At 39.4% G+C, this 23617-nt stretch overlaps 1 protein-coding gene across 1 annotated transcript in view; it reads left to right on the top strand.

The window, feature by feature from the left end:
- SLC26A7 (solute carrier family 26 member 7) overlaps window positions 1-2288 on the top strand; it is a 64037-nt gene extending 61749 nt beyond the window's left edge. The window contains exons 16-18 of the mRNA XM_058813916.1: window positions 7-61; window positions 149-252; window positions 2253-2288. Coding sequence (XP_058669899.1) covers window positions 7-61; window positions 149-252; window positions 2253-2288 — 195 coding nt within the window. The remainder of the gene's footprint in view (window positions 1-6; window positions 62-148; window positions 253-2252) is intronic.
- Window positions 2289-23617: the final 21329 nt, after the last annotated feature.

The following is a 23617-nucleotide window of genomic DNA, read 5'->3' as shown; positions in this document are numbered from 1 at the left end:
ACATAGATTTACGTGGACTGTAAAAACAGATACATCGATGTGTTGCTAGCACACTGCAAAGGCAAGTATCAGCTTACAGTAAAAATTTTAACATGATGGTTTATATATCTTCACCACCTTCTCAGTGCTCATGTTTGTTTTACTGCAGGTTCCTTGATAAAAGCAATGCAGTATGGTGGAAATCTTGACTCTGAAAATCCTGTATTTTTTGAATCCATTTCTTCAGCAATTGATGCCATTCGGATTCACAGGGTAAGACTTACAAGCAGGAGTAGGTGAAGCCTGGAGGGCTTCTTGGATGCTCACAGCAATTTGTTAAAGTCTGGGAAAGTATTACTCACCCAGTTAACCTTTTATGTAGAAATCTTTTATCTGTCTGTAATCTACAACTAGTCCTCAGGCTGAGAAATGCAGTTTTCCATTTTTTGCTGCTAGCACTCTCTCCCCATCACCACATCTACTTTTGCAACATCTCCATCTTCTATGATAGATCCAGAGGTGCTGTGTTGTGGTGCTTTAATGTGGGCTCATTCTCCACTGGAAAGATTCATCTAGAAACACCTAACACGGCCCCTCAGTGAGACAAATTAACTCACAGCCTCTTCTGCATTACTGAAACAACAGTCCTGTTTCTCAGCCTGGGATGCTTGAAGCTCTTCACACATCAGAGCACTGGTCTGACTGAAATGGTTCTGAATCCCCAGCTGGTTTGGTTTGAGCTAGAAATCTTGTCTGCCCTGCACTGTACCATGCTGTGTTGGCTCACTGGTGGAAAGAGGGGAATTGCACGAGGTAGAAGAGAGAGCAAGAGGGAGAAGGGAGGCTTGAGCATCTATTTACTTGTTTAATGATTCCTGCATTCCTTTCTAAAAAGATTGTAAACCTGGACTTTCCTCTTGAACTATGTGATTCTTTTCCACTGTCATGGCAGTACAAGTGAGTGTCCATTAAAAGCAGTGTGCTTTCCCATGGTTTTATTTATGATTCAAACTTGGCTAGAGCTTGGCTCAGAGCCTTCTCCAAGAGACATTAAACTCATCATGGTCTGCGGTTTGGTCGTTTGTCTTTTGTTCTTCACTTTGTATTTAACTAATTAAATCAGACTTGCCTATGGACAAAACCACTTTCCATTGATTTATCCAGATTAAGGTGAGTTGGCATAGTTGGTCTCGTGAATTGACCAGAAAAACATGTTCTCTTCAGCGCTTTTCAACATTTTTCATTATGTTGTCCTACAAAAAATAATTTGTTGAAATGATAACTGCAGGGCAAAAATAATGGGGTTGGCTATTGTATATTTTGTCTGGGTCTGATTAGATGAATTAGAATGATCGGTGTGTTATAAAATGTCTGCTTTTTATATTAACATTATTAACTTTCCTAACATTCTCGTAAGATAGTTATGTACCAGCATTCCCATTTTATGGAAGTGAAACATGGATAAACCAGGACAAATGTTCATAATGAAAAAGGGGAGTTAAAATTCAAAGTGCACTTTTTAAGGAACTGATTGCTTGTTTCTATCAGAGGTGCTAGGCAAGTCAAACCTCTGCATAGTGGCTTAGCAGTTTAGTCTGAAAGGCTTACATGCAAACTCAAATTCTAAATGTAATCATGAACAGTGTACATATACTGCTGGTGCTTCTTCAGAATATTCACAGTATGTACTTCAGGGATTTTTATGTATTCATTGTGTTGAACACCTGAAGATAAGGTGGACAGGAGTGAAAAGGCAGGGTGACTGCAATAGCAGCAGCACACTGGAGCTGCCAGTCTATGTACTCCTCCTGTGCCTTTTTAAGGTGCTGAGGTCAGTAGGACTCTTCAGTGTTAATATGACAGAATAGGCAGAATAGGATAGAAAAATATGAGGAAGGGGTTGGAGACTAACAGAAAGTGATTTGTTCTGATTCACATTTCAGCTTCCCCATACAGCAGGAAATAGTCTTCCACTGTCAGAAAGGTAGAGGTAAGAGGGCTTTGTGGTCCATTTTCATCTCTGCTACTGTTCAGAAAAGATATTCTTATCTACATGCTCCAATGAAAATGTGTCATTCTCATTTTTATGTTTATAAATTGGTAGGATACTTGCCTATTACTTTATGCAGTTAATCTTAAATAACTTTTTTTAATCACAATAACTTTTTTAAATATTAGTGGTGTTTTCAAGCTAGCACTCCTTCATATCCTAATTTTACTTTATATTCTAGGAAAACATTATAATGCTTTTTTTTCTGTTTCTGTCATTTTAGAATTACAGCAAGTTCAGTGAACAGAGTGAATTGTGATGCCCACCCATTGAGCATAGCGAGTTTCATCTGCTCATATTCAAAATGAACTACAACATGGCTTCTCCTTCACTTTTTTCTCCAGCGGATCTCATAGATGATCTTTTGTATACCATATATATTTAGTACGTTCAGTAAAGACAGATCTACCTTTCAGAGAGAAAATCTTTCAGCTGTGATCACTCAGAGAATTTTTATGCAATTGTTCTATAGTGGTTTTATAAAATATTTTTATATACATTTATATACAAATTATTAGAAAGCAGACATGAGGTACTGTGTTTACCAGTTAGGTGTATTCATTTAGTATCTTCTATTGTAACATTAGTTGTAATATTCATCTGTAGTTTTGTGTATGGAACAGAGACATGAATTCTTAAAAGAGTATATTATAATTGATACAGTATCTGCAGCAAGGCATATACCAATGCATACATTTTCTAATGGCAGTTCTTACTCTTTCCTCTGTTCAGTACAGCTATTTGCAGTAACAGCATCACAGCTATCATATGCTTTCACTTTTTGTACTTGGTTTTGTATGCTTTTTAATGCCTGCTCAGACCAGTGGGAGAACTCACAAGTCTATGCAGAAAAGGCAAATACATGTTGACTAAGAACACTGGATTGCCTCCCTCTATATTTGTTGTCTTGTGCTATTATGGTTTGCTACATTTTCAAAGCCACAGGTATTCTTTAGTGTCAGTCTGAAGAGGAAAAACTGGTAATATTTTTCCAAAACTTACTCTTCTTTCCAGCATTTTCCCACATTTTTTCCAGTCTGCATTTCCACTTTGAGCTGTGATTTGTTTGGTGTTGAAATCTTCAGCTGAGGCAGCTGAAAGGTGACCGTAGTGGCACATGAGGTGTGGGCCACATTTCAGCCACAATCCTGATGTGATGTGCAGTATACTTACTGTGTGTGAGCACACAAAGTGGGTGGTGGAACTCACAGTTTGAGTACTTGGTTTGTATTTATGGGTTGTCAGCAATTGTATTAGATCATACTATCACACAGCTACCATGTTATTTGGCAACATATTAAGGCCTTCCAGTACCTGAAGGGAGCCTACAAGAAACATGGAGAGAGACTATTTGCAAGAGCATGTGGTGATAGGACAAGGGGATGGCTTCAAACGGGAAGACAGTAGGTTTAGACTAGATATTAGAAGAAGAATTCTTCACTGTGACAATGCTGAGGCACTGGAACAGTTTGCCCAGAGAAGTTATGGATGCCCTGACTCGGGAAGTGTCCAAGGTGAGGTTGGATGGAGCTTTTAGCAGCTTGTTCTAGTGGAAGGTGTCCCTGCACTTGGCAGGGTGATGGAACCACATGATCTTTAGGGCCTTTAAAACCTAGGCCATTCTATGATTCTATGTATGATTTTTCTCCTCTTACCTTTGTTCCCTTATGTGGACACCAGCAGTCAAATGTGAGATGAGCAAAAAGGAATCAACAAATGAGAAAAGAAGTAGGGGGTTTTGGTTTTTTTCACCAACTTAAAAAAATCTATGGAAGCTATAGGTAAATGAATATGGCACATCTGTAACAGCCATCTTACACTACAGAGAGGAGGGAAGTACAAGGAGGCTCTGTGCAGCTGACACATATAGGCAAAATCTAGCTCTAAGCCTTCTGTTTTCAGCAGCAGTTACATCTGTATGCTTGTCTGGACCCTCCCTGCTCTCTCTGCCCAAAGCTGATGCCTGCAGGAGATGAAGTGGCTCATGGAGTGACTTCTGCATCTCTGCATAGTTCAGACACTGATATGCTTTTCCTCAAGTCTTGGTCACTCCACACTAGTAGATGATAATGGGAGAGAGCCGTGGGCTTTCTTGCCCTTTCAATTATGAGTGACTCTTGTATTTATTCCCTGCTTTGTCCCACAGAGGACTAGAAATGTTCTGTACAAGTTCTTTTGAGACTGCTTTGGTAATTACTATGCAAAAGGCTGATAAGTGAGAAACTCATTATATGCAGGAGAAATAAATTCTGTGTATTGTCCCAAGCACATTAATTTCAGATGCTATAGTTGACTGCAAATGGCTCATTACATCACTGGACTCAGTAACAGGCTATAACATTTGATTAATAATTTCTTGAAACAGTTTTAGTAATTTATTAACACTTTAGAAACTATTTACAATGGACTTTAATCGCAGAAGCATCAATTTTATGTCACAGCTGACTGGAGATTTCTACTTAACTGCAAACTGAATAAATGAATAAATGGTATCTTTTCTACTAGGTTCAGCATTTGTTCTTTGTCAGCTGAATGTTTTTTCTGAAAATTTATAGATTAGTTGATTAATGAAATTGTTAAAAATAGGGTCTTTAGCAAAGATAACATCACTTTTCAGGAGACTTTCACTTTTATTCTGAATGATCTTGTAAATGGAACAACACAGATGCTTTTAAAATTCCTTTTAGTATTAGCCTTTTAAGAAACCTTTTGCATTTAATAATCAATTTTGTAGTGCTTATCAAAATAGCTTCTAATTTTTATTGCTTTCAATAGGAATAATTTTTGATCAGTGTAATGGCTGGTTTAGGAATGAACATTTATCTCCCATTAGCTCCAACCTTCCAACACTGGGATTTGGGATAATATTTCTGTAATCTATTTTGCTATATATAATTAGTCTACAGAACTTTCTGTTTCTGAGAGCATGTATTGTTAATTATATTCCCTGTCTGGCAAGTGGCATCACTTAGGATAGTTGTTTCTCAGCAGAACAGTGTTTAAGGGGCATGTGAAGATAGCTGCCCTTTCAATTTCTTCTAAAATACCTGTACTGAGTTTAAGCTCTGTCAAAACAGAGCTGCTCTATACAACTATGGGCAGTGGGGGATGGAGTATTATTTCTTTTTTACCATTGACTTGGAAGAACAAATTTCAAATTACAAATCACTGACACAGTTTCCATTTCTCCACCACCCAGTCTTCTGAGCTACTGAAGTTTACTAAAACATGTGACTGCACCTTGCCTGCCTTCAAATGGCCAGGAGACCATTGCCATCAGACCTCGTGGACTGCCAGGTCATGGTTGGTCTGCTGGTGGGATGGGAGTTGCTTCCTGTCCTCCCCGAGTTGCTCTTTGCAAATCCCAATTGATGGTGTGTTTGTGCCACTAACAGACTCAACTGACAACTGTTTAATTCTTTGGTGAAGATTTAAGGAAACACCTTAAAACTTCTGGATTAAGCTTTGGAGGCAATCCCCACTATCAATTTCTACCCTTCTCTCAGTGCTTTTTTATGTAGACTGTCCACTGGCTTTCCTCTGGCTCTCAGAATTATTATGTAAATACATGGAACCCAAAACATCACAATTAGCTTAGGAATAGAATTAAATAGAATAGAGTAACATTTGAAAGAAACCAACAGGCATCATCTAATCCAACCGCTGTTATTATAAAAGAATATCTTAATTACAATAAACCATACTTATTCTTCTGACCCAGAAGGGCCAAGGAAGCCAAACTCATTCTGTAGCAAAGAGCCTGCACAAAGTCTGTGTGTCCTTATGGCTGCGCAGGCCTGGCCACACTATCCCAATGGAGTTGGGAATTACAGTCAGGAACAATAAGGGGTTTAGTTATTTGTGCCCTGCTGCTGCAGACATTCATCTTTGTACCTTCAGCCTTGTTTGCTTGAACATCCCTAGGGACTTTTCAGAATAATGCAAAGTTTTATCAAGTGTGACTACATCTGTGAGCTTCTGCAGTGTTAGCAGTAAGAGCGAACTGTGGAGTTTCTCTGTCCTCAGTGATTTCTAAAGCAAGAGAGAGACTGCACCCGCCAGCAGAGGCTTGAGGAAGTCTCTCATTTGCAAACAGGTTTCAAGTAATGAAACTAATGAGTTTACTACTCTTGGTAAACAATTCTGAAAATCTAACCACTCACTTTGCTTCCTGTATGTATACTTACATGCTCAGACTTTATATTGCAAAATTCAGTGTGTATGAGTCACCAAGCTTTTGCAAATCAGTGCTTCAATTCTGCACATTTGGTGTATTCTGCACTTCATAGGAAAACCTAAATACAATTTTTTTTTGCAGAGGTGGTCCAAAGTTATCAGAGATTATATATTTAGTTGATGTGTTTAGGAATTTTTAGTTATTTTTAGGAACTTATTCTACATTTTAAATAGCATATCATGTGAGTAAAGAGTTTTTCTCAACATTTAAGATTTGATAACCAGAGTATATTAAAATGGTGATCTGATCATATGCACTTACAGAATTTGTTTCACACATTCCAAAACAAAGCAAGCAATGAGGAAAAAAAGAGAGAGCAAACTGATGTTATAGAGTGAATATAAAGGCAATTAAAAATTAGGCATAAAATATGTAATAAGGAAAAGACTGTTAACATTACATTTATGCAAATTAAATGTTTCTAATTCTTGTCATATGTCTTTCATTTTAAAGGTTATTTGCCCTGATTCTATGATTCAAGTGTCACAAGGTCTGGCTGTAGCTGCTTTGACATAATTTATTTGACAGCTCTGTGTGTCATAAATATATAATGCAACAAGGAAAGGTATCTTCAATGTTGAATGAAAACATTAATGTGTCAATACTGTGTATGAATACTGTTTGACATTTACTAGTTTCAAAAATAAAATACACAGTATGCCTTGAAAATATGGTATTCCTATTTTTGGAAGATACTTTCTTTGTCTAGAGGAACTCATAAATAAATGAAGGAGCGCAGTTCCAGAGTGCATGCTAAATGGTGCCTTCATCATTAAGATAGATTTTACTAAAGATCACATAATCTGTATGTTTCCATATGTTTTAAAATGCATTTAAATATTTTTCTTTTTCCGATTCCATGTATTAGCATATGCAAGAATAAATTTATACTGAAATAAATTGGAATATGAGACAATTTGCATGTAGAAGGAGGAAAAAGCCCTCATTATTTCAATTCTCTTCTTTTACATTCTGTACTAGCCACTTTGTTAGGACATATGCTGCCTTCTCCTACCTTAAAATGTATTAGATCTTAACAATGAAAAAAGAGAATTTGCCTTACATTCAGAAGTTTTAATTCCTCACAGCTCTTACAGGAGTATGGCATGTAACACATTTTTACCTCTATGAGAAATACAGAAATCTTGGTCCAATTTCCCCAGTATTGCCTCTTTGCATGCACAGTCATTTGAATATGTCTTTTTTAAATTGTCATTTGCATCTACAGATGGTGCACCTCATATCCAACTGGCACATACTGACGGCACTGCTTATGTACAGTCTGTGGCTTATCCCAGTAGAGAGGAAATGATGGGCAAACCTTCCCACCACCTCCCAATAACTGCAATGACATTAATGAAAAATGGATTGACATATCTTTAAAACTTTGGCCTTGAATGTAGCAGCTTAATTTTTCAAGCCTGGTAATTTATGAAAGCATTTGCTTCTACAAAAATGAATGCAACTGCTACATTTTTTTGATTGTACAGTGGTATGAAAAAGTGTAAACAATTTACAGTTCCATAAACTCCTAGATGCTAGACAGCTAAATATTCTTAATCTTGATGACATAGGCTATTTTTTAGAGCTAGGCTATTTTTTAGAGTTCTCCTTTCCAATTAAACTCAGACATTAGCAAGGAAACATACAAGTTATCTTTCTTTGGGGTGAGAGAACAGAAAATATCATCTTTTTTATTCCCAGAATGAGCATGTAGAAGCTGAAGATCAGCTCTCACCAAGAACTTGAAAGGTAACTTGAAGTGCAACTCCTTCCCTACTGGGAATCCTTTGGCTCCACAGCAGTTCTGAAGAGCATGACATGCAAAAGCAGAGAAATATCTGTGTTTTCCAATAAAGAGGTCTTTTGTGCTGGATAAATTCAGGTGGCTAATATTTAAGAAGAACCAAGAGAGTGGCTCATGTTGTTGCTCTGACTGACTCAATGATGAGAAGTGTTCTCATTCCCATTGTGCTTTGACTGTGATATTGTTGCAGTTTAAAAGCACAGCTAAATTGTAGGAATTCTTGCAAACTCTACAATGCTGAATTAAGATGCACACTGCACATTCACTTATATCCAACAAAACAAATCCCACTAATTTGGACACACTCTTTTATATTTCGTTTGAGAGGCAAAATTATCTGCTCCCTTAATTGTTACTTGCAACTAATAGTTTTAAGACTTCAGGTAAGGTGCTTTTTTGCACAATTGCTCTGATTTGTAGGCTCAGATAGTATAGTAAAAAATGTGTGCTGCTTATTGGGTCTGCAAATAAAGTCTCTCTGAGTTCACAGCAACAGTATTGGAATTGTGAGTTGATACTACAGAGTGTGTAGTTTATATTCCAGTATAAATTAATAATTTCAAAACCCCTCGGCATTTTGCTTCAAGTTCCTTTTCCTCTTCTCTCTTTCTCTGTGACCATTTTTGCATCTCAAGAATTTCATTATTTTCTGGTTTAGCTTGGTTCCTATAGCCAAAATCTTAATTCAGAATACCTCCATCATAAAGGAAGATATGTTTTGAAAGAACAAGAGCAATTATAACTTATCTGTTACAAAAAAAAAAAAAAAAAACGAGGCACTTTTTTTGTTCTGGAGTGCTTCCAGATTTGAAGCATGTTTTGGAATATTACATTTGCAATATGCAATTTGTGATCATTTTGATCTGTTTTTAAGTAATAAAATTGTGTTTAAATCTGCTGATCACAGCTCAGGTTTGGTGCTGGCCTGACTCCACTACTGCCCTGATTTCAGAGGTCTCCAGTATACCTCATCTTCAGTTCCCAATCCCATGAAATAGAGACAGTGTTGTAGGTGACCCGTGGTGCTCTGCAGACCTGGCGATGGCTCACTTTGCTGCTTCCTTCTGCCTCTCTCCTGGCAGGAGACAAGCTCCTCTACAGACTGCAGAGCACTAGTGGCTGCAGAAGTGATCAAAATACAAGTGAAATGCTGCAGATGCAGAGCTGGAGACCAGGGCTAAGATGCTGGTGGGCTGCGAGACTCTCAGTCATGCATGGGACTGGGAGGAGAAAGGTGCTGGGGTGGACAGCAGGATATGGGAAGAAGCTGTACAGGAAAAAAAGAATCAGGTGAACAACACTGTGATGCTGCATATGAATGAAAAAGCTGAAGAGCAAGGATGCAGCTGGGATGTCAGGCTGCATGGAGATGCTGGATGAAAGGGAGGCAGATCACAAAAATTTGAACAAACTCCTACGGGCAGGTCCTTGATCACTACACAAGATCATTTTCTTCCAAAGTGCAGTTTGCTTCACACAAGGATAATTTCCTCACAAGTGCGATTGATCCTGTTAATGTGGTTTCAGCAGCATTTCAATTACTTCATATCAGTAGGAGTTTGGTTTTTTCCTGAGTCTGACATCTTTTTCAGAAAAAAATGCATCATTTATAGGTGTTTCATTCATATAAGTATGAAGTACACATACTACCAAGCTCACATCTGCCTCTTTTCAGCCTCACAGACTACACCTTTGCAGAGAGACAGGTGGTTCATAAGGACAAACAGGTGTACTCCAAGTACTGCCACCTCCATGTTATGGGCAGCCCTTGAAAACCCTGTGCTCAAAGCACTTCAATCATTTCTCCGTCATTTTCACCATTCAGATACTTCACCAGGATCTACCTGGGGTACTGGCAGCTGCATTCATGTCATGCATCAAAGAAAATTTAGCACAGGACTAGAAGTGTGCAACAAAAAGAAAGTTAAATGGAAAAATTTTCAGTTGAAAGACTAATTCTAAGCTAGGATAAGAGTTTTAGAATAACCAGTCTATTAGGGCTAATCAACAGTGCGCTATGGGCAATGTTGGTAGAGTTTCATGGGGCACCCTGTATGCTGCGCCTTGGTGAGTCTCTCCACTCTGTCTGTGCAAGGAAAGGCCAAACCAGACAGTGCAGTACCCTCAGTACTCAGGGGAGCTGCACTGAGATGTACTGCCCTGGAGATGTGCAAGCACTACACAGAGGACCACTGTGACCCTCTGAGCAGTGGGCAACCAAGCATCAGCACAGGCAGAGACACTATTGCACCTTTTATCAGGAGAGTGACATCCCTGTGGCTTTGGACAGCTGCTGAATCTGTCTTTGTAAACATGGCCTCAGCCTAGAATGGCATCATCCTGCCTGCCTGGGCTGCACACGCCTCGGTGCGGTCTGAGAACCTGAACCAAGTGTTTCCAGACCGCTAAATCTACAGTGCCCAAGTCTGGACTTACCTCAGGAAGGTCCCTTAACTCTTCCAGGATTTCTCCTTCCTGTGGACATTATCTGGCTGCATACAAAAGAGGGCAATAAGATTCACTGGTGACAAGGGCAAAGACAGCAGAGGGCATGAGCTGGCAATCTTAGTTCCTGAGGTCTGGTATTCATAATGGTGGTTTAACGTTAAATACATATATTGTCCTAGGAAGAGGGAATGGTGCCCAGGAGTTCCCCACTCCTATGACTTCCCCAGCCACAAAAATACAGTGTCGCCTTTTGCCAGGCAGCCCAGTTAAGGCTTAAACTCTTTTTGGCATAGTTTTGTTGTAAGGTACCCTCACCAACTAGTAGAAAGGTTTTTACCCTGAAGATAGAATGACAGATGTGAATTTTGCCAGCCTGAGAAGAAAGTTGTTTCTGCACTTCTCAACTCATACAGCAAAACCTGGGCTATTGTACTGAAGGACCTGCCCTAGGTTATCCATGAAAAGAGGACTAGCAATATGTTAGCTCTCTGCCAACACTGCAAAGACCAATGAGCAGCATCTCTATATTTCTGCAAGGGATAAGGGAAATGCCTCACTGCTTGGTCTGGTCAGCTGTGGACAACTCTGGCGCCACCAAAGCCACAAGTCTGGACACTAGATAGAAGCAAATGAAGTGTTCTAATACCTGAAGTCATAAGCACTTCCTAAACCTATTACTAGTTGTTTGAGGTATTCCCTCTGCCCACACAGTTGTCAAAAAGGACCGGAAATAAAAAGGTGATGTTTAACTCTGCGGTATGTAAAGTGTTTCTGCATCAGTGATTTCTCCCCCATGGAACATAGCAGGTAAGTCTTGGTGACAGTCAAGCTTAAGCTTGTTTTTTCCCTTCAATTTCCTAGCATTTGCTAGGAATATGAGATAGGTCCTTAATGTTATATTAACATAGATTTTTATGTGTCAATTAACAGATAAATTCATTATGAAAACTCATTTAGGAAAGGACTGACACCAGACAAAGCCTTGAGGCAGCTGTGGAGTGCTGGGATGAAACATCTGCTCCATCAAATTGCACTCAGATGCTCCCATTTCTTGGCTGTTCACCCCTGCTCCACAGCATTTCAAGCAGCCACTTACCTCCTTGGGACATACAAGTTCAGACACAGACCCACATAAAGGCCAAATGTCTCCATCAATTCTTCTAGGCATAAACAGCTAAAGAAAGTTGTCAAGATATGCAACCCTCTGACATCATGAAAGAAAAAAATTCTGTACAAGCTATATGCCATGTTCACTTTTCATGTAAGATTTGCTTTTGTTGACTTATTTACTCAGTATTGAATTTGACAAGCATCTCAAATATTGAATCTACTTCTGAAACCCACCTATTTTCTATGTTATGGACCTCGTTTGCTATTTTAGCTAATGCAAAAATGCCTTCCATTACTAGCTGTGTTGCTTCTCATGACATAATAGAAATTGACTCAGAAAGTAGCATATGCTGTTATCACCCATAATAGATCAGCCACATCTCAAGGATTGGAAGCCAAAATTACCATTTGGCATGTCTGTAAATTCAAATATAACGTCTGTCCCAAGTTGGAAATTAATCGAATTTTATCTATTTTATAGATATATATCAAAGCTTTCTCTACTGCCATAAGAGATTTTTCATTTAGTATTTATGTTAAAGAAATTTTCTGTGGGTGTTTAATGTTGTTGAAGAGCTCATCAGGCTGCAATTTGTAAAACACATCTCCTTCTGCCTTCATGCAGATTGTTTTCTCCACTTTGAGGTTCAGTGCTTCCAGAAACAGAGAGCTAGGAGAAGCTCCTGAGAAGCTGCTTCTCTGTCTCCCTGTCCCAAGGCAGGACCCACTAAATCATTTCCAACAGTTATTTCTCAATAAAATAGAAGGCAATACTAAAATATTTTACACTTAAATACATCCCTTCACATATGTGTAGTGTACATCAAAAATTCTTCCCTGTTGGTTGGAATTATTTACCTTTAGTTTTTAGAGGGCCAATAATACAGAAAAAGCCAATTATTGAGGATGAACCTTATCTGAACACTTTCAGAACAGAAAGCTCCCTGACAGCAGTCAGATTTCCATGCACATAGGTGGCAGGATCAGACCTTTCATGAGCAGCTCAATTCTTACCTGTAGCTGGGGTGCATTTTCAACCAGCACACAAGCTCTGGTGGGGACTTTTCACCCAACTGTACAGACTTTTTTTCATTCTCTACCACTCATGTTTTAGATCAGGATTTCTTTTCAACAGCTATGGTTTCTAAAAGGGACAAATTATGCGTCCAGTTCTGCAAACCTGCCTGCAATGAATGCCTTTAGAAATCAGTGGAGCTTTCACATGGCAGATGGCTCCCTAGGATTGAGCTCTACATAATTTTGCAATATTTTAGCTGGGGATATTTTAGTGGCTTTTTCCCTATGCATGACAGCATGATTTGCTAGCTGTTAGAAAATGTCATCAGACCCTTTCTCATTCCACAATCAAATCCTTAGATTTGATTTGAACGAGCAAAAATGTTTTCCTTCTACGTTGTACAGGACACTCCTATCCTATGAAAAATATTTCCAGATAAAAACAGTGACAGTAGAAGGGTAGAAAGGTAAACCAGCCATGTTGTGATTCAAAATAGATGTAAAGCCAAAAGAAGGGGAAAGGGGTTTTGCTAAAAGCCTTTAAACACACGTTCTATAATTGAAAATCCTTCCACCCCCTAAAATCCTTCTGGAGGACTTCCTAATTATTTCATTTGTGGTGTCAACTGATATCTCTAACAAAGCAATAAATACAATATGATAAATTCACCAAGTTCAGCTTTTTTGCATTTGTTCAAACAGGATGAATTCAACGATCATTGCATTGCATGTCAGTCAACATCTAGACTGCCTCCTACAAAAACACAGGAAAAGCAAAAAGAAGTTGCTTCAAACCCCTCTCTATTTTGCCAACATTTGTCCCAGTCTCAGAACTAATTAATTCACTATCCCTGGTGAGGCCTATATCTGCACACAGAGATTGAAGTGGAATATTTTACACTGGTTTTGCCAATAGACTCTGCAGGGAACATTCCCCTTCAAGCTGGTCACACAACTGTTAGAGGTAACATACATGTTCTAACCACTACTATAGTGCTGAAAATGGACTTGGCATGTCCAACTGATGTTTGAATTCAAAAAACCTGTCAGTGACTGAAGTAAAGGTTACCTGGATCCCTGGGCAGTCCACAGAACAAAAGGAGCCTATTTAGATAGTTTACATTTCCCACTGTGTCATTCCCCCTGGAAGATATATGTAGGTATGGCTTACCATCTCTGGCTAGTAAGACTGATTCTACTGTTCATTTTTTTGCATTTTTTTTAAATTAAAATATCTATGTCTCTATTCTGAAGCAAAGCAGATACTCTGAATACATCTCACTTAATCCTAGAATTCACAGTCTGTACTATCATTTACAGCACTCACAATTACACAACTCCTTTTGTAGTTTTCTCCATTCTGATCTTGTGACTAATTATTCCTTTCCAATGTTTCCACTTGTTTTCAATAAGGCATTCCTTCTTCTTTGACCCTTCAATAGGATAGCTACTCAACAAAACTAAAATTAATGTGGCTTCCTTGTTTCCTTTATATAACAGTGCAATCAATAATATCATCTGACTTCTGGAGAGAAGGACTGTTAGTTAACCTTCCTTGCTGCTCTTGGCTGAACACTGGGCACTGCAGCATGTGACACTGTAAATTACAGAAAAATAGTTGCTATCTTCAAAAATGTGGTGATACACCAGTCATTTTAACAGCAGGATATTTTGATTCATTGCTCATATTCACTGTTCACATAATAAACAATTCAGGACTTGAGTCTGGGCTGTTGGAGAGGGGGTTTTTGCTCAAAATAATTCTTAACCATTGTACCAATGGTATTCTGAGCCAGACACTTGATCAGAAAGGTCTGGAGTGTTGGGAGACTATTCAGACTCCCACCTGAGACCTCCATGCAAATTTCATGTGATGTTCTACCTGGGCATGGAAATATAAATGGGAAAAAAACTCACTAGTCATGGTAACGGATCATGTTTTGTTTTTCTTTTTTAATGATATTTTATCAGATGAACAAGAAAAAGTTATAAGAAAGGAGAATGAATAACAAAGAATTAGCTTTGGCAGTTGAGAATCATGAATATGTTTTGCAGCTGGTAACCAACATAGCCAGGGAGGAAGAGTGCTCATTACTGAACCAGTGATAACAAGTCAGTACATGAGGAGTTAATAACAGCACATTTAGAAAATTTGGGAAATGGGACCTTAAGGAAGCACTCTAAGGCATAATTTGCAAAGCCATTTTTACTAATCAAAGAGGCATTGCAAACTTGGCTGACATTTGCTTTAATGGAAGACTTTCATTTTTGTCCAGCTCCTCCACAGAGTTCAAAACTGTGAAATTGAACTCTAAACTGTCTGGTATTTTGTGTTGAAGGTCTGGACCTCTTTGTCAACAGAGAAATCAATGGATTATGCATTCCCATTTTTCAAACCCTGTTCAGCCAGTGTAGTTGAGCTCTTGCTTACAGTCACAGACTTGTGGGCCTATGCCTGTTCATGAGGATGAAACAGGAATTAATTTTGCTATAAGATTAATAGATCCAGTTTAGTATTCTTTGTACAAACTTACTGAACCAGACCAGTAACTTCCTTTATACATTCCCTTCAAAACATTCCAATTTCCTCAATATACAAGCAATCCTCTCTGTTTTGGAGGAACGTGTTTCTTGTCATCTAAGTAGAAATCTAGGCATACACATGCACAATATTCCAGAAATAGGCAGCCTCTTGGTCTCCTTTCATAGTATGAAAGATAAATTATATATTGGATTATGACTTAAAAACTGATATATCCATTTGAGTTTTTCTCTTCCAAGGTCCTTAAAAAGTTTAGTTAGTCTAACTTACATCAGAATTCAATCACAAAGGACAGAAAATAAGGAATATTTACTATGAAAGATAATGTTTTTTGAAATTGTAATTTTTATTACAATTTTTTTGTGCAGTCACATCTGGAATAAAGGCAATACTGTTGTCTTCCCCAATCTGAGATTTGAGGGGAAGTAGGTCTTACTGTGGCAAAAAAAGGCAGAGCATCCCTGAGATCAGTTTATCTGCCATCAAAAAATATGATCAAAAAAGAGCTGGATTTATGGATTGAACCCTTAGGAGTTGATGTGCTGAGATATTCCCTGCCTTGCCTCAAGAAGTCTGATAGCACCCAACAGCACCACAAACCACAGCTGGCTAAAGAGGGGTAAGTGTGTAAAACCAAAATAATTCTTGAATTTTCTTATGGAAAAAAACCCTTTATTTTCATTCTCTGAGAAGGGATTGAGCAGGGGAAATAAACTGTTTTGATTAAAAATGCCTCTTGTTCCAGCTTTACTGATTTGGTACCTGACACATGAAAGTGAAGTGCTTTTTGACCACTGGAAACAGAAAAAATATTTAGTTTTTATTTGAATTTTTGCACTATTAATTAAAGGGATGAACATTTAAAAATTATTTTAGAAAAATTTCACGTTAATTGCAAAATAGTTTTTCACTGGGGAAAATATCTTGATAGAAAGTTGCCAATTTAGCCTGATGTAAATGAGAATTAAATGCCTTCCATGTTGCTAGAGAATAACAATGATGCAAATGAAATTATAATCTACCAGGGAAAAGCAAGTTTAGTTTATAGGAGATAAGAGCCTCAGTGGCTGTTCAGCTGAAAACCCTTAACATCCTTCCAAAGGCTCAGTCTGAGCTGCATCCAGTATTTTAGCTGCAAGATACAGATTTTAATTTTACAAATTTTAATTACAAAACACAGATTTTAATTCAGAGGATGGAACTGTCTTGACCAAAACTTCTGTAATGTTGTGTTTCCAAGCTGTTATTCACTCCAGGAAATGCTAACACAGGCAGATTGTGAATGGCTGACATCCTTTTAATACTTTGATGCTGTTCCATTGACTTACACTGAGCTGAGCTTTTTTTTTATTGTTATCCATTAACAATAAACAGCAACTCAGTTAATTAATCCATGTCTTTCATGGACTGTCAATGTTGAAAAAAGGTGAGTTTTGGTCAGTATTTTGCGCGTAATTTTTACTAACACTTGAACAACAGACATGTAAAGTTTCTCTACTCTTTGACAGTGATTTTGAAGAATGCACACCTATGCTTGAACTCTATTACCAGGAATGAATGCAAAATAAAAATGCTCTTAATCTAAGAACAAAAAACAATGCTCTATTTACACAAGATGCTTACAACAATAATATTGTTTATGTAAACCAGGCTATCATTATTGATTCCAATAATTTGTTGGTATTTAGGGAGATTTCTGCTGAAAACACTTTGCAGTCAACTTGCATTTGAAAATGTTTTAAAAAGCTGAACTAAAACTGAATAATGAATTCTATGGGTATTTCACTGCCTAGCCAGACTTGCAACTCGCTATCAGAGAGACACAGAAAACAATCTTATGAAACAGCTTCCTGATAAAATTTCAGTTTCATTATTCTCAAATCCTTGGTTTAGAGCAAATGTACCATGAAAAAAACCCCAAAAATTTATTTATTCTTTTATTGGTTCCATTTACTGTCCTATTCAAATGCATTGAATATCATGCTCTATGTAAATGAGAATTTAATATAACATAAAGTCCAAACAAAATATCTAGAATTATAACTGGAATCTCAAGAATTTTTATAATTTGAAATAGAGTAATTTTTATTTTGCTAGACTGATATTATTGAGTTTAGACTACAATAACATGAGATAGATTGCCAAAATAGATTGCTTCAACCAGCATGTACTGAAAGATATTTTTTATTTAATGAGAAATACTAGAATTTCAGCTCTCCCCTTAACTTAATTCAAAGGAGAAAAAAAGAGAAATTATTACTCAAAAATTTTAATGGCACTATGTAATAATAGAAATTAAAAACTATGAAAGTGGACGCTGGGAAATCTTGGTCTATGAGGTTGCATGAAGACTGATATTTCTTATTATATTAACAAATTTGTATATGTGCATACGTTAAATAAAACCAAGTATTTTGGCTTGACAGTTAAAATATTTGGGGGTTTATTTTTGATGGTTCAGGTTTGTATTGTCTTAACTAGTTAGGTATATTTATCACTTTTATGAGGGCACATAATTTATACCTACTCTTCACTTGACCCAAGCCACTAAAGAAAATGGATTACCATGAGTTCAAGTCAGTTTATACAAAGACTCTTTTCACTGACAAAGCACTGCTCCAGCACAATAACTTAACAAAAGCACCACATAAAAGACTTTGTAGTGTATTTTTAGGATACTTTGTATAATTTTGATCTACTTCAGTATACTTTGCATACCTTCTCTGTGTTGATATTTTTGAGTTTTAAGTACAAGGGACTTTGTACAAAACTACAGAGGAATTAAATAGGGAATTAAAGAAAAAAAAGAAGAATCCCTTCAATGCTTTCATTTGTGGTCAGTCACCACTGTACTCCCTCTCATTTCTTTTGAGATTTGTAGCCAAGCTGAGAACTACGGCCATCTGTTTTTAATCTCTATTCAGGATGATAGTCTGTGGATCAATGAACTCCAGTCACAGTCTATAGAGAAACTGCAAATCTTTTGGGGATAATTTCCAGAGGATAATAATATTCACAAGAGACTTCTTTTGCCTTCCTTATCTCCAACTACAGTTTTTCATAAAAGAATGGTATCATAGCTGCCTGTTGCACCAATTGCTTCTATCATGATGCATTATTGCCAGTGAGCTAAACAATTGAAGTCATAAATCTTTGAGCTTTTAGCTCTGCTACCACTGCCCAAAGGAGATTTTGTGAGACACAAGTGAGCTAAAGAGAGTCAAGTGACTAAATGCAGGAAGGTGAAATGGGACAGAAAAGCTCTCCTAATATATTGTCCAGATTTTCTTGCAAGAAAACATAGCATAAAATAAAGTTCCTTCACAAGTCTGAAATTAAGCACAGTACACTTTCTTCAGTTAATGCCCACCAGACACCAACCATACTGACAGAAACGAGTAACTCTGCTAACTGTACATTACACTGAGAAACACATAGGAGGAGAAAATAATAGCTACTAGTTCTTGTCCTGGTGCCCATTGACCTGGCATCTGCTGAGGATAAAATGCACAAATGCATATGCTAAGAAGGGTTAATCTCGCTGGCTCTTGCACAGTTCAGTGTTGAGCACTCCCCTACACTCCCACTTCTGTGCACGACCTGCAGCCATCCTGCCAAAGCCAGAAAACACATGGCTTTGCAAACCCTTGATAGGGTCTGCACTGCTGCTGCTTCTCCCCTCCTCATACTGAGGAAAAAGTGGAGAGAGCATCTGGGACTGAAGGAGGTGCGGGTTCCCCAGTCCCAAACTGAATTAACTACCGGACGGGTGGCCAGCACAATACTCCTGTCAGAGCTGGCTGAAATCACTGACTCTAAAGGGTCATTACCACATAAGCAGGTCCATTCCCTGCAGAGGGCCATGAAGGCATGATAAATCAGCCTACCAAACTGCTCCAAAGAAAAAGTAAATAAGCAGCAGTACTTAACCCTTAGCTCTCCCAAATGTGCTTTGTTATTTCTTTCAGACAGCTGTCCGAAATGAAATTGGCATAAACTCAAGACATTCTTTCTGATCTGAGATTCGGGCCTCTTATCTGAATTGCACTTAAAAATCACATCTTTGGTGATGTGAATATCCATCTTTTCAAATTATTGTTCTGTATGTCATGCAAGTTGTAGCATTCTTATCTCTCTTTAGAAAAAATCTAAGCTATTTTTTCAGCTTCTTGCTACATTTTTTTAGGATGTTGAGATTCTACATTTTAAATATGAACAGTTGAATTCTTCCCTTAGATACATAAATGCAATTCCCACTGAAATCAATTAAAGCTGTTTTGAAATCTCACAGAGTACCCTTAACTTTATATCCATTTATATCTTGAAAGTAATTGGACATATATAATGTGAATTGTCTAATGGAAAGATGAATCATCCCCAGCTCACTGTCTGGAAGGAGACTTTGGATACTTGATACAAAGCTTTTCACTGTAATTTTTCAGAACCACAGCTTCTCTCTACACCTCCATTTGTATAAAATATTTCAATTTCATGGTGCTAATCCTCTTTTTTTTTGTGAGCTTTATTTCAAGATCTTGCCAAGAAAGGAAGAACTGTGGGGAAAATATTAGTTCTTAACTGAGTCTACTCTCATATAAAATATTTCTACTCTACAATATTATGGGCAACATTTTAAACCAAAGCAGACTTTACAAGAAAGCTGCAAGGCTATGGTATTAACCTGAGAAGTATTTACAAGGAAAATGACTACGGTGATGGAAATTCCAGTTGTTCCAGACCAGTTCTTACCCCACAGATTTTTTAGTCAACAGATTTTTTACCACTGATTTTTGTGCTGGACAGTTTCACTCTGCTCAAGGGCTGGGACTTTTCTCTTGCCAGTGGAATCTTCAGAGCATGTGATAAAAAAATGGAATGGAATTTTCTTGAAAATGTGAGTCCATATCAAGAGTCCATAGTAACACTGATAAGCATGTTGCTTATTCTAGAACAACTTAATTCCAAACCATTTCTAGTTTCCATTAAAAATAATTATAGCATTATACAAAGTATTTCATATTAGCTGCAATTTTTTTTCTGAAGCAATTTCTGAGATAATAGTTTCACTGTTGGGATACAAGCATTTTCTTGGTTTTAACATCTTTAATTGTGATTTAAATAAAGTTAGGCTAGGGTGGAAAATCCACTTTTAAAAGCATAGCTGGCTGGAAGATGTAGGTACAGGTCAGAAGCTATCAGAAGCCTTTTTAGATACCCTATGTGAAGCACCATTCTTGGGAATGGGAGTGTGAGGACAACTGGGAGGCAGCATCTGGGGCCAAGGACCAGGAGAAGCAGCTTTTCTGTCTTCATTCTGTTTCTACCACAGAGCCAGTTAGCTATAGCTTTACATACGACATTGTAATACTCATGAAATTCCTGACTATAATTTTAATAGAAGAGCCATAGAGTTTTAATCATGAGTAATCTGAAAGAAACAGCTTATTTTCATAGAGGAACAGTCTCTTGCTGGTGGTAGACAAGGCGTTTACAGAAATGATATTTATCTCCAAAGTGGAAGATATCGATCATACACTATTACAATCATAGCACTATTTCTTGCACCGCATGATGGACAGTGAAGCAATGATCTTGACTGATGGATGTCAGTACACAAGAGAAACAGTGCTGTAATGCTTTTTTTCAATAGCAGACCTCTGAACAGTTCAAGTTATAATTGCCCCTTCTGGGGACCAGAAAACTAGGACAATTTTGAAATGAGAAAATAATAGGTAATTCATCCATAGAACAAATTTTCCATTTGAAATACCATGATTAGTCTATTTCTCAATCAATGGGCTTGTAAGTACTCAATTACAGTAATTTTAAATTATTTCTATTCTTTTTTCTGGAAATAAAACTATTTCACTAATAAAGTATAATAGAGAATAAAGAATACAGGTTTTTTTGCATTCAGCCTGAGAGTTTCACCCAAGATTCATGAAGTGTTTCTATGAACACAGAGTACTTCTGCTGCAATCACCTGCTTGTGTATTTTTGGCTGTTGACTTCATTTGTCCACAAATTACCCACTGGGACTTCTGGTTCCCCTCTCCTGTGGCTATAAGAATCTCAATTATCTCTTAACATCAGTGATGAATTTTTTGTGTATCTTAAGAGGTCAGGGATCGGCTTTCTAAACTCTTGTTGGGGTACAGCCCTGCCTAATCCTACTTGGTCATACATTTACTCTTTAAAAACATCTCCACAGTTCATTCATCCTTTCTCAACATATAAAGAAAGTATGTGAAAATACAATTTTTTTAAGAGAGGTGAAACTCAGGTTTCTTTTATATTAGCCAATTTGTGCTGAAAGCTGTAGGTAGGATATCTTATTCCATAAACATGGTAAGACCTCTAGCTATGGCTTCCTTATCCCTTTCATTTCTTTTCCATTTCATTTCATGCCTTGCTCCTGAGAACTTGTTACATCTCACAAATCATGGGATCTGCTCTAAATATTGTGACTTATTAGCTTCCCCAAGTTCTGGGTCTTTCTGCCCTAATGATGATGCAATATATTGGGTAAAAATGATTAAGCATTTTTATCCTTATTTCTACTTCTTTAATTAATTTACTGGGGATTTAGAAGCTGTGAAAAAAAAATTCCTGAGACCTGTTAGATATTATGGTGAGTTGGGAGCCCTACAGAACACATGAGAAATTACCCTTGTATCTATTTTCACAAGTTTTTTGATTGGCTTCAAGTCCTCTGTACTTTCAAAGAAAAACAGACACAGAAATGTATAAAGCATTTTTAAGTTTGGAAAAAAATATTTTGCAAAACAGGGTGTGTGACAGGTCTGGCACTGTCTGCCAAATGTAGATTTGTGCTGTGGGTACCTAATCAAACAGCGCTGCTAAACTCAGTGCTTATATTCCCTTAAGAAGTGATGGAAAAAGGATAAGAGGCTTTGAAGACCTCCACAGACATGTCTTTCTGGCAAGCTGAGGCATTTAAATGACTCCTCCTCTCTGCGGGTCTGAAGGGGTATCTGGGGTTTTGATCACTGATCATACAGGATGTGAGACAGAGGATGCAGTCTACGTTCCCATCTCTGGTCACCCCCTTGCTCCAATACTGCATCCCTCTTGCTCCTGCTGGAAGGACGGCAGGACAAGGGCCGGGACTTTTGCCTTTCACTAGGCATTTTCTTCGCTCACATCTTGCTCTCTGGTTCTACTCTGGTATCAGCCCCAGCTGGGACGGGCTTCTGTTGTTGGTGGTAGACAAGGTGTGCGGTACAGGGATGGATCGAAGTTTGGGCATGAAATGAGGAGCTGGGATACAGATGAGAGTGAAAATGGAACTCGCCTTCTATTTTTACACCTGTCTTTGCCGCCTTGCACGGTAGGATGGTCCATGTCGGTATTTCGGGGTCCTGTGGAGCGGCTGGAGCGAGCTCTCCCACTGCCCGGCTCTGCGGGCTATGCCTCAGTAGCGGCACGGACGCTGCTCCTGCCCGGGGGCTCGGGCAGCTGCCCAGCCCCGGAATGCCGCGGTCACCTGCCCTGTCCGGCTGCTCCCACGGGCAGGGCGGTGAGCCAGGGTGCCAGCACGGCCCTCTCGGCTCCCCGGGGCGGCCCGGGCCCGGCCGCGGACCCTGCGGGCCCAGACGGGCAAGGACCCTGAGCGGTGTCCGGTCCCTGAGCGGGGCACGGACCCTGAGCGGGGCACGGACCCTGAGGGGACACGGACCCTGAGCGGGCACGGATCCTGAGGGGGGCACGGATCCTGAGCGGGGCACGGACCCTGAGGGGACACGGACCCTGAGCGGGCACGGATCCTGAGGGGGGCACGGATCCTGAGCGGGGCACGGACCCTGAGCGGGGCACGGACTCTGAGCGGGGCACGGACCCTGAGCGGGGCACGGATCCTGAGGGGACACGGACCCTGAGCGGGGCACGGATCCTGAGGAGACACGGACCTGAGCGGGGCACGGGGCCTGAACGGGGCACGGATCCTGAGCGGGGCACGGATCCTGAGGGGACACGGATCCTGAGGGGACACGGACCTGAGCGGGGCACGGGGCCTGAACGGGGCACGGATCCTGAGGGGCGCACGGATCCTGAGGGGACACGGACCTGAGCGGGGCACGGACCTGAGCGGGGCACGGACCTGAGCGGGGCACGGGGCCTGAGCGGGGCACGGATCCTGAGGGGCGCACGGGTCTTGAGGGGACACGGATCCTGAGGGGACACGGACCTGAACGGGGCACGGGGCCTGAGCAGGGCACGGATCCTGAGGGGACACGGACCTGAACGGGGCACGGGGCCTGAGCGGGGCGCGGATCCTGAGGAGGGCACGGATCCTGAGCGGGGCACGGATCCTGAGCGGGGCACGGACCCTGAGCCTGGCACGGACCCTGAGCCTGGCACGGACCCTGAGGGGCGCACGGATCCTGAGCGGGGCACGGACCCTGAGCG

This window comes from Ammospiza caudacuta, chromosome 1, assembly GCF_027887145.1.
Source record: "Ammospiza caudacuta isolate bAmmCau1 chromosome 1, bAmmCau1.pri, whole genome shotgun sequence".
Taxonomy (NCBI): domain Eukaryota; kingdom Metazoa; phylum Chordata; class Aves; order Passeriformes; family Passerellidae; genus Ammospiza; species Ammospiza caudacuta.
This window is presented reverse-complemented; position numbering and strand designations above follow the sequence as displayed.